Here is a 16,171-nt window from a genome sequence, read left to right on the forward strand (position 1 = left end):
AGCACAGAAAAAAATAGTGACGCCCTCCTCCATAATGTCTGTGAGGTTTAATATCACCGTCATTTCAGCAACAACACTTTCATCAATTCATTTTTCCAACAATGTAAAATCATTCAAGCGGTCATTTTGGCTTATTGGTTGAGGTTACGGTTAAGGTTAGGAGTAGGGTTAGGTTAGGGTTAGGGTTAGGCATAAATTGGTTTGATTGCTTTGATTAAACAAATATCATATCAAAAGAAAACAATTTAAATCATAAACATACAAATTTTACAACTAATACTAATAAGAATAAATATCATAAACACAATAACTACAGTAAATTTAATAACATGTTATCTTTACGAATCAAGAGATTCAACTTCCATGCACTCTGATGACACTAACAGTAATGATGACACTAATGTTTTGCCTAATGATCACTTCTTGATATTCTTTGGTATTTTGATACAATTTATTTACAATTTTCTCCAAAAAAAGTATTTGTATAGTGGAATCTGTTTTGATCGATAACAGTCAGACAGCCCCGGATCATTAATATCCTTTCTATTCTAATAATCACCTAATTGGGAAGGCTTTTTTTGCTTTTTTTAGAGAAAAAATATTTTTTGGAGTACACACAGGCTTCCACTAACACACACACACACACACACACACACACACACACACTCACATGCTGTAGCGAGGATGCTAGGTGTGTGGCGTTGTTCGCCAGCGCCTTGGCGTCCTTTGCCATCTCCCTGTTCTGCTCCGTCTTGTTCCTGAGGGCGTCCACTCCCATGGAGAGGTTGGCCAGGCGCATCATGACCTCCATCTGCTTCTCCTCCAGCTGCTGCAGCCTCTCATCCACCTGGAGGAGGACACAGCATAAAAAAAAGGTTGGAAAAGATGAGCGCATAGGAGAGAAAGTGACTATGGTTACCTGTAACCTCAGGCAAGTTACAGAAAAGTGGATATCAACCTGAAGAATAGAGGTGGTCTCAGCGGTGTTCTTCAAAGTCTCAATCTGATATTTTGAAGGCATTTTGGACCATTTTTACTAATTCTTGAGTGGTCAAAAGTGGTTAAATTTTGCACCAAATCTTTGTAACAAATGGTATCAACTCAAAAATTGCTCAATCAACTGATGACGCATAACTGACCATGGGAATGGCTACCTTAGGCTCCAATTGTCATGTTCTAACCCTTATAAACAAAAATGAAAAAAAAAAAAACAGGTGCCTGACCAAAACAAAATGTTTATGACAGATTTATGACTACAGTAACTTGACACACTACACATTTACATATTACTGATGTGTACATACACATACAAAAGCAGTCAGGGTACCGTACCACAACAGTAGCGTTCCTAGTGCGGTTGAGGTTGTTGACTGCATCCTCCAGGGCTTTCTTTGCCTTCTCGATGGCTTTCTCAGACACATCCAACGCCTGCTTGGTACTATTAGCTGTCTCCTTCACTCCCTCTGCTCGCCTCCTGCATTTGGACAAATGACCACAGTAAATGAGACATCGTTCATTCTTTTTGTTTCTTTTAAAGGTGTAATGTGTATCATTTTGACACCAACAAATCATGGACTCTTCATTCTTGAGATGGTAGTATAAATACCAGATGACACTATTGCCAACAAGACTGGCAGGTTCTAGTGTCTTCAACCAAGCATTTTATATTGGTTGCCACATATTTTTTAGGAAACCTGCCAGGGAATTGATTAATGGCACAAAACAGGAGGGGACTTAAAGCTGAATAACTTTATTATGTTAAGTAGCTGTTAACAGAACCGTAAAATGGCCTGAAGTGCATGCCAAAACTCAGCCTGTGTTCCTTGTTGAGCCTGACCCAAAACCCATGATTACACATGCACATTAGAGGGTGAATACTCAACCTAGGCCCGCCAGGACCTGTCTGGACCCACCAGGTCGGGTGGGCGGGGCTAAAAAAAACACCACTGGTTCGAGTTCTACTGATCATTTTGACCGTGGCCTCATTTGTTAACAGTATCACAGCTACAGATAGTACCTTTGAAATGTCTCTCTCGCACCTTACTGTCACCCCCCGTTCTTTGTCCACACTTACTTGGCATCTTTAGCCCTGTCAAGCAAGTCCCTGGCCTTGCTGAGCTGCTGTGAGGTTTGGTTGAAGATCCCTTCAACGTCGGTGAGGTTGGAAAGGCTTTCCTTGATCTGCTTGACCAGTTTGTCCATGCTGGTCCTGTTGACCGGTAGAGTGATGGACAAGACGTGCTGAGCCACCTTCTCAATGCTCTCTGGATCTGCACCCTCCTCTGGACAGCACACGAGGAGAAAAGGCATCCAAAATGCAGATAACAGTTGATTAAATGGATATTTGGATTTGCAATAAATCATCGTAACAAGAATGGGCTTCATTCAAAGTAAAGACGAACGTCAGCATACCTGTGAGGAAGTCTTTGATCTTCTTAATGAAATCTTTGAGCTTCTTGTTGGAGTTTTCAAACTCGTCCTTCTTCCTCTGGGCTTTCTCCAGAGTGTTCATAGCCTGGTTCTTCACATCCTGCGTCAGGGAGGCTATATCCTGGAGCTGGACACATGAAACCAAGATCTGAATTTATAATCTTTAGCTTCAAGTCTCACATCTGGGTCATATTTGTGTACAGGATTGTAGGTAAAACTGTTTTTTTTTTTTTTTTTTTTTTTTTTCTGATTTGTTAATATGGGCCAATCAAGAAACACTTACAATGATCCCAGCAAAATACATTGTATTCACTGCAAATAATCTAAAATATAGTTGGGAACCATCACATTATCTTTTAGGAAAGATGTCTCCCTATCCCTAACCCTATCCCAGATTAACAGGTCATTGACCTGTCATTGAGTCTGCATATCCATTCCTCCATCTATATCATATTTCTTTATCTAACCATTTGATTGATTTGCTGGGAATAGGAATATTTCCGATGTTTAGAGCTGTGAAGTGAAGTAATCATGCATCAAGTGCCTGTGCCTTTGCTGGTATCCAATGACAACCACGGATCTCCATGTCAACTTTTCAGAAACCAAGAAAAGCAGTCTTGTTTTTAGCTTGATGGCTGTACTGCGTATATATAATAAGTTTGGTAAAGGTGTCCTAATGCTAAAGGTTGTAGAACACCTTGAGCCCATAGAGGAGTATGTAAATAGTCCAATTAAGTTAAAATTAAGATAAAAATCACCAAAATTGGTATTGCATGGTTTTCATTAGACATCACTGAAGGGATTTCACTTCACACTTTATAATGGTATTATATGACTATTTATTAAAGCTGTAAAATGTCACTGCCCTATAATCTGAAGCTAACTGCATGTAATACTGTAATACCATGTGTGTACTTTAATGACCGTACCTTCCTCGCCATGCGCTGCAGGTCCTCACTGGCAGCGGTCAGATTGTCAGTGACGTCCCTGGCTCGATTCAGCGCCGCTAAAGAAGCGCTCACTGTCCCGTTACAGCCTTCCCCACCACACACGCGGTTGCCCTCATCGTCAAGGCAACCCGCACCACCACAAGGACTGTCTGGACAGCTGCCGTTCGCGCTGGCGTTGCTATGGCCACCACAGACCTACAGGGAGTGAATACACAGGTGTCTTTCACATACTTGTTGAAAATGATGGGAACAGAGGAAATTAGCACCTATAAGTTACTGTTTGAAACAAGTTTTTCTAAAAGTGGAAAAACAGAGATGTTGCTACTTCCTGTTTATAATTTGAAGCAGAATATTGTCATACAGTCACGGACGAAAGTTTTGGCAACCCTGGAATTTTTACAGAAAATACACCATTTCTCCCAGAAATGTTTTTGGTATACACATGTTTATTTCCTTTATGTGCATTGGAACAAAAAAAAAAGAAAAGAAAAAAAAAGACAAAAGCCAGATTTGACATCCTTTTACACAAAACTCGAAAAATGGACAGAAGGTAGTACTTAATTTTAGTGGGCTGCGAGTAACGCATTTGAAATTTCTTTGAAATTCCGCCACATTGCATCAACATTTACCTCAGAACTGATTGAAAACTTTTACTTTTACTCTTACTGTGTCCCCAGACTCATTGTAGAAAAATATTTCAAATCCATTACATCATAAAAATGAAAACAGTGGAATTGGAATTTCTGAAATGTCATGAAATCTTAAGACTGCCTTTACATGTGCAACTTGAATGCAACTTCAGTTCTGTGCAGATTAGTTGTGTTGGAGTTCTACAGGAAAACCATCAGACAAAAATCATAAATTTGGTTTGGAATGGTCACAATGAATTTGGTAATCATGATGTAACCTAATGTAACCTAAAATAATTAATATTTCACTGGTCTTTATGAAGTATGCATAAATTCTACATACATGCACAGTAAATTAGACATGAAGCATGCACACACACACTTTTAGGTAGACCTTCATAGATAAATGGACACAAACACATGCACACGTTCACACACAGGCACATAACACTGCCTACCTTGTGACTGAGGTGATGGACCTTCTTATCCAGGTCATGGGCTTTATGCTGCAGCTCTTCCAGAGATTTCTTCTGAGCAGCGACCGTGCGCAGGAACTTGTCTCTCCTGGCGTTCAGCAGGTCTTCAGTTTGAGTGCGAGTTTGTCTGGACTGCTCCACAGGGCTGGAGGGACCAAACACCGAGGCGTTACATTTCTCCTCCGCCTCGATCGACTCCCGGTAGTACTTCTTCACATTCTCAAACTGATCTGTTAGGGAATACGATGCATCATAACGTGTATACACATTAGAAATATGAAAGGTCTGGTGCAGCATGAGCATGCCTCAAATGTCAAGATCGGGAAAACAAGTCCACTCCTCATCTCCTCATACAACATCACTGATTTGACTGAGTTCACTACCTGCAAATCCTGAGCTGAGGTAGTTCTCCAGCTGGCGGCGTTTTTGAGCCACGGTGAAGTTGACGGCCTGCAGATCTCCCTCCAGGTCGCTCAACGTCCGTCTCAGCTCCCTGTCCTGCGTCGCTGCTACATCCAGCTCCCGGGCCACGCCCATCAGACGCCCGTCGGTCAGGGCGATCTCAGCTCTGGAATAACACACACATCAAAAACACTGGACGGTGAGAAAGATGCTGTGTGGGGGAGCATGTGATCTAGGTGTTTGTGTTCTATGAACTGTGTATTCATAATTGTCAAACTTATTAAATATCTCCTGTTCCTGTATATCTTTACGATCTTCTCTTTCATGATGCTGAAGTATTTCACAATTACAATTACAGTTCACATTTGGCAGACACTTTTATCCAAAGCGACGTACATATGAGATTTTGATACACAACAAGCAAAGATGTATTCAGGAGAGAACGGCATCAAGTGCCATAAAGCTCAGTGTTTCCTCTCTGGCCTTCAGTCTCCTTCAGTGCAAGGAGGGGACATATAGAGTGCATAAAGTGCAAGGAGGAAGGAAGACAGCATAGAGGCAGTATTTGTAAGGCACTCAAGGTTACACTGTTGCAAGAATTTGTTATATGAAAAAATTATTCATTATTGTTGACTTATTGTTGACATTATTGTTGACATCATTATTTTGAGCATTCCTTTCATTAAGAGTGTGTGTATGTGCAGAAGTGTATTATGAAAGTAAAAAAGAAGTATGTTTACAGAATTACATGCATGGATACCATTGCGAACTGTCTGCATAAATGGATTTATTATTTGTGTCTTCTTCTAAGTAAGTCATTATCTCCATCTCTTGTATGTTGAAACGAGGCAGAATGAGGCAACTCAGCCCAGCAGGATCAGGAAAATGTCACTTGATTCAAGAAAATTCTGGCCACAAGTCAATTATTCGCAATGAATGACAGAAAGCAAGTCTGATGTCATTTACCTGAGGTCATCGATGCTCTGTCCAATCAGCTGGTAGATCCTTTCACTGTCCCCGCCTCTGATCAGATCCTGGACCTGCTTCAGCTTCCTCTCTAGCTCTTTGATCCGGTTGTCCCCGACCCCGGGCGTGACCCCGCTCTCCAGGATCTTCTCCACGGTGTTCTGGATGTGCTCCAGGTCCCGTTTGATCTGGCACACCGCGTCGTCCCACAGCTCGAAACACGGGTGACACTGGACGCACTTGGGGAAGACACCGGTAAAACCTCGGGCGCATTCGTCACAGCGCTGCCCTGCCGCTCCCTCCCTGCACTCGCACGCCCCCGTCACTCGGTCACACTGGGCCGTCTCTGAGCCCAGCGGGTGGCAGTTACACTCTGCAGGCAGGAGGCGAAGACACACAGAGAGGAAACACTGAGCGTGGTCGATGCTGAGGCATGAATGAATATCATTGCCAACTTGTCTTAACAACTCAATAAGCAAGAAAAAATTATTTCATAGTCTTACGTCATATTTAATGATCTTTTTTACTTCCCTTTTATGACTCTTTCCTTATGTTATTTTCTGTTTATTAAACTTCCCATGTAACTAGTGTGTCAAGATACCATCTAATAACTTTAAATTTTACTATATCACTTTTAAACATTTTTTTTTTTAAACATCTGTATTGCACTGCATGTTTTTAGGTCTCAAAAGTGGTTCCATAGTTTCTCTGCAATAATTACCTTCACACTGCACCCTTGGGTCTCCCCAGTGGAACTGCTCACACTCAGAGCACTGTCTGCCTCCAAAGCCTGGACGACAGTGACACTGGCCTGAGAACTACAGCACACAGAGAGGAATGACAGTCAGAGACTAATTAGGGCTTATTATGGATATTAAACAAAATAAAAAAATTAAATTCTATGTGTGTCCAACTTAAGTTTTACATGAAAATAGTTTTTTTTAAAGATTTCAGAGGCCTCCTCAGTTGCGTACCATGTTGCAGTGAGTTCCCATGGCGTGCTGCAGGTCGCAGCCACAGGGCTCACAGCCTCGGTCCTGACCGTAGTTCCAGTGGTTAGGGGCACACTGGTCACAGTTATGTCCCACTACGTTCTCCCTGCAGGGGCAGGCACCCGTCAGCCTGTCGCAGTGGCACTCTCCATCGCTACAGGCAGACTGGATGGTACCAGCAGTCACACAGGTACAACCTGAGGAGTATGCAGAGCATATATTCAATGCACCAGTGCAGAGTAGATTTTAAATAGACATGGAAACTATAAAAATATGGTTTCCTTCTATATTCATCCCCATATTTTCCTTCTTGAGGATTAAACTGTAGGATTTCTATGATATTTAAATCTGTATATACCTCAGCAAAGGCAGACATACATTTATATTTGCATAAAAATAATGAAATATTCAAGCACTCTTTAAACATGTTGAAGAACAAGCGGGTGATGTATACCGTACTTTACATATTTGCATTTTACGACACCCAAAGTCAAAAGCTAATCTAACTCAAGACTGCAAAATTAGGGCCTTGACGCTCTTCCAACATTCTTTTGACCACAAAAAGAAACTGTGACACCTGGCTAATTCAAAAGACTGCCATCATCACTCACGTCTGCAGTCCTGAGCCAACGCGTTGCCATAGTAACCATGTTTACAGTGGGCGCAGGAGGGGCCGTCGGTGTTGTACAGACACTTCAGGCACTGGCCGGTCCGGGGGTCACATGATCCTGGGTCCTGGGTGTCAATGTTGCCATGGCACTCGCATGGGTGGCACTGCCCGCCAGATTGCTCCGGGTTGCCATAGTAACCAGGGGCACATTGGTCACAGCGTGGTCCTGATGGTCAAAGGGAGAATGTGGTACAACAACTATGTATTTCAGCAACTTATCACACTGGTAAATTTTGAGTGACAAGGCCAGTAGACCTAGAGAATTGATCGACAGAGGATTTTACAGTGGAGTTTAATACCGTACCAGCGTAGCCTTCTCTGCAGTTACAGATGATTTGGTTCGAGGAGTGGTCAGCGTGGCATGAGTACCCGTTAAAGTGATCACTTCCAGGGTTGCCGGGACAGGGACATGGCCGACAGTGTTCCCCAGAGCCCAGCACCGGGTTCCCAAAGAATCCATTCACACACCTTGGACAAAAAAACAGAGAGACATCATCAGTGTTACAATATAAACAAGGCTAGAAATTAAGGTTTAAACTAAATGCTGGTAAATTTCAGCACTGGTGTATATGTCTGTCTGGAGTGTGAGCCAAACTGTCTTCAAAGAGTTCATGAAAGTTTTCATGAAAAAATATGGTTTCCTCAGGTTTCATCACTCATATAATAAAGATTTGGTGCCATTCACTGAGACGTTTTACACTCTGCTATTCAGTGATTAATTGCATTTATCAAACTAAACTGAACTAACACACAGCAAACATTCAGTGGCGCCTACCGTTCACAGAGGTGTCCTGCTGTGTAGTCCCTGCAGTCTCTGCACTCTCCAGTGTGAGGATCACAGCTCTCTGCGTGGCCGTTGCACTGGCAGGGGCTGCAGCTGGGGAAGCCCCACTGGCCCGGCTGGCACTCTGAGCACTGGCGCCCCGTAGCACCCTGCCTGCACTGGCACTGGCCTGTAACTGGGTCACACTGGTGGCTCAGTGAGCCCTCGGGATGGCAGTCACAGGCTGGTAGAGTGGAGGGAGGAGAGGGGGTGAGTTATAGGAAAGTGGAAGAAGAACACAAATTGATATTAATTTTGTTTATTTTGTTCATTGATTTTCAATGTACAATCAACAAAGATGGTGATTTGTTTTGCGTTTTTTTTTTTCAAACCCTGTCTATGAACCAAATTACCCTTTCAGTACAGTAAAGCTTTGAGATTAACTAAAAACTGGATTGAATATTGAGGGCTCTGCTTGTTAAAGGATGACACATGATGTGACAAACTGATGACAGAACAGACTCACCAGTACAACCCTGAGGTCCGAAGCCGTAGGTTCCCGGGGCGCACTGGTCACAGCGTCGACCAATCACGTTGGGTTTACAGCGACACTGACCTCCGACCCTGTCACACTCAGCGCTGAGGGAGCCCTGAGGGTCACACTGACAGGCTGTGGGCAAAGTGGAGGAAGACAGAGAAGGACAGGAACAGAGAATGAGGAAAGATGATGAGGGATTTCACTTAATTGTCACTTGTCACTTAATTAGTGCGATTTCTCGCTGCTTACACAAAGCCCCGTCATGAATGATGGCAGAGATGCTGCAGATGAGCTTGGAGCACATCTCAGCCAGGGCAGGCATTGGCGTGATCATGAAGGAATCCAGACACATGTAGCGAATCATCTCCTCCCGTCGATGCTCTGCCTCTGGCTCGTTGCCTTGGAAACCAGGAAGCTCAGTGTACTTGGGAATGAGAACCAGCTATTTAGGGGAAAAACAGGGATAAAAAAGAAGATATGATGTTACATATGTATGGTATAAAATGGATATTATAGACCAGGGACAATGAGAAATAAAGGTTTTGTTAGTCATACTATTTAAAATGTCATTACTTTAGTAGATAAACATAAACCCACAAGACAAAAGATGACTTTGAAAGCCAGCAGTTTGTTAAGTTTGTGGCAGTATGGCAATTCTGGAAATGTAATTTACATTTACAAGAAAATTAAATCATACTTTATGTTCATCACAAGATAAGACAGTAAAAAGGGTGCAAATTTACACATCCATTCTGTCTGCAAGTCGGATCCATAAATTGTATTTTCATTTTTACAACACCAGGGGGCGACATCTGGACAACACTGATATTGCCTCCACTATTACAGAAAGTGCTGCAGGTTACTGAGTACTTTAAGGCTTCAGAACAGGGCCGAGACATTTTAGCCCCCCAGAAAGTTCACTTTTGTGGGCCCCCAACCGCAACATCCCACCCCCAGTGCAACTTTTTAACACCAAAGATCAATTTTACACAAACGACTATGTATCATTTTTGGTTTATTTTTATGGTCCTGTTGATCTTGTCTGAAACAATAAACCTAAAAAGTTTATTTTTTCTTTTTTCAATTAATCACTGAACAAAGAGTCACCTGGTCAGAAAGTGACAAAGAGCCATTTTTATTACAGAAAAATCCAGCAGCCAAACGCACATAATACTGCCTCGGTATACTCCACAAGGTGGTGCTGTCAGTAAATCTAAATTGAATTCATGTAAATTCTAATCTAAATTAGATGAATACATTTTCATTTTGCCACTCATTACAGAATCATAAGAGCTAAGACCAGAGTGTAAGTACTTTCCAGTGGTACAGCAGTTCACTGACATGTCAGAAAAGCAACCACTGTCTACCTCAGTCCCTCTCCATCACAGGCGGCCACAGATGACTTAGCTGTACATAAATGCAGAGCGAGAACACTCACTACCTGTTACTCTGAGTGAACCATGCACCAAACCACAGACCAAACCATTTTTTAAGAATGCGGGTTTTACTCAGAAAAATAAATGTCTTTCATATATAGCACAATTTTGTAGCTTTGTTTTAACTCTAATGCATCAATATGAAGTTAGGCCTATTATGCATAATACTTTAGTTACAGACTGGTACATCATTGACTACTGTTTTGTTTGTGGGCCTGAATGGGCTGTGGGCCACTAGAATTATCATCACCTTTCCTCCCTAAACGCCGGCCTTACTTCAGAGGTAGATGTGTTGACATGAGTGTACAGGCTGTTTAATACATTTATGTATAATAATGCTGGCATAACATGACAATTCACCGACTGGGCTCATGAACTCCATTCAAAGCCCATTTTATCATTAACATGGACATGGCATGTGAATAAGGCTCTTTCTCAATAGCGAACCTCTTGTGATGAGACCTTGTTAACAACAGACATCACAGCCATGGCTTCCAGGGCCGCCGCTTTGTAATAGACTGATAGACGCAAAATGAAGATGTCAGGCTGAAAACGAAGCATGCAAACAAGCGGGTCATCTCACCGAGTCGATGAGGATGAAGGCTGTCAGATGCCGGTGTGAGACGCCATGGCGCTGGAACCTGATCGCCACCACATAACGATTGCTGGGCTCGAAACAGAAGGGCCTGGGCATCTGGATGTATCTGCAAAAACATACATGCATGCATACAAAGATATTTAAACAGATACACAGAAATGTAGATGTATATATTCATACATACTTAGATAGGTGCATGCATATAACCCTACAAGCATGTGTAAATTGATGTCTACATGCATATATCCTTTAAGGACACATACATACTCGGTATATTATGGTTCCTGAAAGGAATAGACTAAAATTCCATGACTTTCCAGAACTCATTATTCATATGCACAATCAGAATCAGAATCGAATCAGTTACATTTTACATACACCAGAAATGCTATTACCAAGCACAGACACAAACACAAGCACAGACACACACACACACACTTGCATGTGCCTTCAAACAGACATAAGAGCTCCAGTGTGTTATAATGTGCTGCTCACTGTGGTCTCTCAGCCTCAACATGTCCTCTCCCCTCATCCCTTCTCTTGCTCATCTCCTTCCTCCAGCTCTCCGGTGCACATTATTCCCTCTCTGTGTTTTGGGGTCACTTTGCTAATTGGTTCTGGCTGAAGGGCCAATCACAGAAGAGAACGGAAGGCGTGCTACGGTCCGCCGAGCCAGTCAGATCCGGGTATAGGGGCTGATCTCTTAGTTCCAGAGGACTTCAGACAATGAAAAGCTTTTCAACAGGTTGAAACTCAACCGTCAAACGTCTGTCTTTCCCTATTATCCTTTATCCCATTATCTGCTGCTTCCACGTCCCCACCGGGATCATTAACGTTTCATCTACTCTAATATATTCTGTTTAACCTGTCAACTCATGTACAGTGTCATATAGATCTCATATAAAAAAAAGATAATATGCGGAAAAATAACCGACTGCCTTCTTTTGATTCCAGGTTTTTAATGGCCTTCCTGTTTAAGCAGGTTTTGAGCTGTTAGAAAGGTTTTAGATTATAATGGGGCCAGAGGAAAGGAAAAAAAAGAGCTGACAAAAATGTGAAGATCTGTTTGACGAGACGTTTTAACAACTGTGAAAACCGAAAACAAAACCATGTAAAACTGAAACATCTCTGAGCCTGGCTTCTTTCACAAGCGCTGATGTCATTTCGTGAAAACAATAGCCTGTTGTGGAGTCACCGGTGTGGTCTGGCACGTTCCAAGCATCTGATCCACGGCATACAGACCAAAGAAATCTCCCAGTAATATTTTTATACAGCATGCTGGAATGAAACCTACAATATTGTGTTATTATGTTTCCATCCACAAAACTACCTCAAGCAGATAGTAGTTTTACACTGAAAGTCTGGCCTCTGTGCTGCAGCTCTTTCAATATTAGTGCTCTTACACCTTTGCCAGTAGTCAAGATGGGAAAATCTCTGTTGTGAAATCTGCTGCTGGCACGCCGTTATCTCAGTCATCTGCAACCTTTAAAAAGGCATTAACAGGGCAAACTCAGTGAACCTAAATCAACTTTATGGATTTGTATTTACATTTTCTCTCTAATTGATCCATTTACTACTGTGCTTTACCTGCTCACGTACAACACATCTTGTGATTTTTGCCAACTAAACTAAAGTAAACATCCATATCACTTTGGTGGAATTTCACACGCTCTGGTTTTCCTTCTTATCAGTGAATCAATAGCAAACGTAGCTTAAGGGTACAGAGAAAAAACAATAGCTGGATCACAACAGAGGCCTGACTCACACGGTGCACACAAGTCTGTGCAGGCTGAAGTGACAACAATGCCATGACGCAATGACTCACTGAGCCAGGAGACGGCATCGAGCCGCATCAAGTGTGTGAATCAAATCTTCGAGTGAGCCGATCACATGGCTACTAAAGTGTTTTTCTGCAGTGCATTCATACAAAAGGATATGTATTTCATGCTCTTTCCTAATAAACCACAGCCTTACATATGTGTCATTTTTTGTGTTAATCATTAAAGGTGCAATTCGCAAAATTAAAGGTTGAGATAAGCATTGACAAGAAATGTGAAATATCAATCAATGAGTCAAGCCATTAATGAGGACCATGTAAACTTGATCATCAAACTTTGAGCTTATTCTACTTTTTCCAATTGAATCTAGGGGATGCCAACATCAAAGTAATTTCACAAGTGTACCTTTAAAGCAGAAAGACAATGTATTTTGGTGTGTGTGCATGTGTGTGTGTGTGTGTGTGTGTGTTTGTCCATGTAAATGAATCCTTGAGAATCCCGCAATAGGATGCAAATGACAGAACAGCAGCCTTACACACACACACACACACACACACACAGGTGTTAGTACCTCTTGTGGTGCGGCAGGGTCACTGTGTAGAGCTGTTCAGTCGGCAGCAGGTTTCCACAGCGGGGACTGGAGGGCAACAGGACAGAGGTAATGCTCACTATGGCCTCCCAGTCTTCTGTGGACTACACACACACACACACACACACACACACAGACACAAAACACTGGAGATTACTTCAAAAGACTTTCAGTGAGTAGCAAGAATCTCACAAAGAGTTTTATAATTGCATTGTCTGCATATCTACCACACACACACACACACACACACACACACACAGACACACACCTCGGGTTCGTAGCGGATCATGATGTCGTATTCCATGGCGTAGGGGATGTTGTCGATGGTAAACACGAGGCCCGCACCGTCTTTGACTCGAGCGAAGCCGGGACCGGTCCACGTCACCATGTGGCTGGGACTCTGCTCTCTGTGGACGGGCCGCACGTCCGGCTGGAGAGACACACACACACAGACACACAGACAGAGATTTACTATTTATACTTCAGATTCTCAATTTCTCCTTTCCTCAGGATGAAATGGTAGTCATGAAAATGTAACAGGTTTAAAACGCTCTGATCATTTGAAGACCAAAACATAAAGTTGAGCAGAAATATAGAAATAGACACTACAAAAAAATCTCCAACTTTTCAAGTCTTATGTTAGAGTCTAATAGGCTTATATTATATTATCTCATTAAACTGCCAGTGGGATGAGATAATCCCAATTCCAATGACAATCAACTTATTTCAGGAATTTTTCTGAGAAGTGCAACAAGGCTTTGTTCTGTCCTGATCATGTCTGGTTATGTTGCAACTCTGTTACTCTGTCTGTGCTTCCTTCCAAATGTTTTGTATTGTTTTACACTTGCATTGTTGTCACTTTAGCGCACAAAAAAAAATCTAAAAAAAGAAAATAAGAAACAAAAATGACAGAAAATTGTAGAAACAAGCTGATAAGTGTTGGAAAGTGGGATTACCTCATCCCAGTGGCAGATTTTTTTTACATTGTTTTAAGAAAAAACAACATTTTTAAAACTGAACACAAGAGTGAATGCCTTGTTAAAATGATAGTTCAGATTTTTACCCCTATAGTAATATTTGCTGGTCTATGCCAGTGTAATACATGGTCTGTTAAATCCCTCCGTCATGAGAAAGAGAGCTTCACCAGGAGTGTGCTCCTCCAAAATGAATGAAGCAGATACAGGCCAGAAAACAGTGCAATTTTGAGACGTGGCACAAAAGCTTAAAAATTGCTTTTATGGATGCATAACAGTTCAAGTTTGTTTTGGTTTCACTTTCAACGCTCTTTTCAGCCTGCTGGTTTCCAAAAGTGCAGAACTACTTTCTGCCATAAATTAGTCCCTTTTAGATACAGATTTTTGCAAAGAGTGTAACATGGATTATTCAAAAACATATAGAAATACTTTTGTCAGATGAAACTGTCTATACATATCATCTGCTGGTTGTGTAACCTGTAGTTGTCTTTGATCACAGGCTACCTAAGGGGTGACTACAAACACATACCTGAGTGTGTGTGTGTGTGTGTGAGTGGGTGTGTGAGCCGGCAATTGGCTGTAAGTGTGGGTGTGTTGTTGTAAAGTATGATACCTTCCATCAGATACTTTTCACACACAGATGACAGTGTGGGAAACAAGGAATTTGCATGTGTGTGTGTGTGTGTGTGTGTGTGTGTGAATGTGTTTTCCTCCCAATTTCCCAAATCAATCCCTCTGCTATCTCCTGCATGTTCTCTTATTTTCTGACATAAAAGCTTTGACACTTTGATCATAATGGATGGCTTGGCTGCCTGCTCCTGCCGCGTACACACACACACACACACACACACACACACACACACACACACACCCCTACATGACAGTCTAATTGAAGTGAAGGCATGTAGATGCTTCCCTCTTGTCTGCTATCTTTTCTATCTCTAACATGCAGGAACAGAATGTCACCTCCAAGTTAGCAGCTTAAATATTTGCACTGTAAATATAATTCCTCTCTGATGTTATTGCAACAATGGTTTTATTTAGCTTCTCCAATAATATTTAAGAAGAAGGTTACTTGTAACAGATGGCAGTAGGGGGAAGAGCAGATCTCCTTTACACTGTTATCTGTTCAGGAATTTTCTAAATATTGATTCAATGCAAAGACATTTAGAGTTGTGAAATATTACAGGATATTTTTAGGGCACCAAATACCACCCTGTACATATCCTTAGTTTTTAGATGACTTGTTTGACAAGAATTATGTAGAGTTTGTGATCAACTTTGAGAGCCAAGCATTCAATTGTAATATTTTGCACTATTACTGTGTAAACCAATCTGCCCCTGAATATTTAAAAATGAAAGAAACACCCCTGAAATGAATACTTATATAAGCACAATTGCTCCCAGTAATGCATATTTGCTAAACCTGTGGTTTTCAAAGTGGTATTCGGGGCCCCCTATGGATCCTGAGGGGCTTTCAGGGGTCAAATTGAAGAGCAGTTTCACTGTAATTTAAATCACATAATAATTGTGATCCAAAAATATGCATGTTATTATTGTAAGATTATTTTTTTGGGAATCTATTTGTCAGTGTTGATATCTAAATAACTTAATTCTTAACACAAACTAAAACATACTGTTTGCTGAAGCTGCCGGATGCGTCTCAGGGCTGCCCTCTGTTGCTGAGAGGTGGCGATGCGGCGGTGGCGGCGGTGCCTCCTCAGCTGGTTGTTGAGGTGCTGCACACAGTCAATCTCTGCCTGAGGCCGCGGTTTGCCCTGGGAGAGGGGAGGAAGGTGTTCATTTACGTCCGTGTTTTCCATACATATGACTTCTTCCAGAAATAAGCGCTGCATAGTAACCTCCTGCACACTTTCCATTTTCAAAGTGCCAATCAATGTGTTGAAAGTGGCAGTGCAAGAAAGAAAAAGTGTGCATCTGTGCGTATTAATGTGCATTTGGCTGTGTGTGTGTGTGTGT

The 16,171-nt window shown here is 41.9% G+C and overlaps 1 protein-coding gene across 2 annotated transcripts in view; it reads right to left on the bottom strand.

The window, feature by feature from the left end:
• The window catches only part of lamb2l (laminin, beta 2-like), a 53,863-nt gene that overhangs the window by 2,466 nt on the left and 35,226 nt on the right, over positions 1-16,171 (bottom strand). For both annotated transcript variants that reach the window (XM_030055940.1, XM_030055939.1), the window contains 19 exons: positions 15,829-15,969; positions 13,486-13,647; positions 13,200-13,321; positions 10,836-10,956; positions 9,066-9,258; positions 8,805-8,948; positions 8,291-8,522; positions 7,820-7,983; positions 7,457-7,681; positions 6,828-7,042; positions 6,575-6,671; positions 5,854-6,226; positions 4,869-5,053; positions 4,468-4,715; positions 3,360-3,575; positions 2,413-2,557; positions 2,075-2,282; positions 1,333-1,474; positions 671-847 (listed from right to left, as the gene is read on the bottom strand). In XM_030055940.1, the coding sequence (XP_029911800.1) occupies positions 671-847; positions 1,333-1,474; positions 2,075-2,282; positions 2,413-2,557; positions 3,360-3,575; positions 4,468-4,715; positions 4,869-5,053; positions 5,854-6,226; positions 6,575-6,671; positions 6,828-7,042; positions 7,457-7,681; positions 7,820-7,983; positions 8,291-8,522; positions 8,805-8,948; positions 9,066-9,258; positions 10,836-10,956; positions 13,200-13,321; positions 13,486-13,647; positions 15,829-15,969 (3,510 nt within the window). The remainder of the gene's footprint in view (positions 1-670; positions 848-1,332; positions 1,475-2,074; positions 2,283-2,412; positions 2,558-3,359; positions 3,576-4,467; positions 4,716-4,868; positions 5,054-5,853; positions 6,227-6,574; positions 6,672-6,827; positions 7,043-7,456; positions 7,682-7,819; positions 7,984-8,290; positions 8,523-8,804; positions 8,949-9,065; positions 9,259-10,835; positions 10,957-13,199; positions 13,322-13,485; positions 13,648-15,828; positions 15,970-16,171) is intronic.

Source organism: Myripristis murdjan, chromosome 7, assembly GCF_902150065.1.
Source record: "Myripristis murdjan chromosome 7, fMyrMur1.1, whole genome shotgun sequence".
Taxonomy (NCBI): Eukaryota; Metazoa; Chordata; class Actinopteri; order Holocentriformes; family Holocentridae; genus Myripristis; species Myripristis murdjan.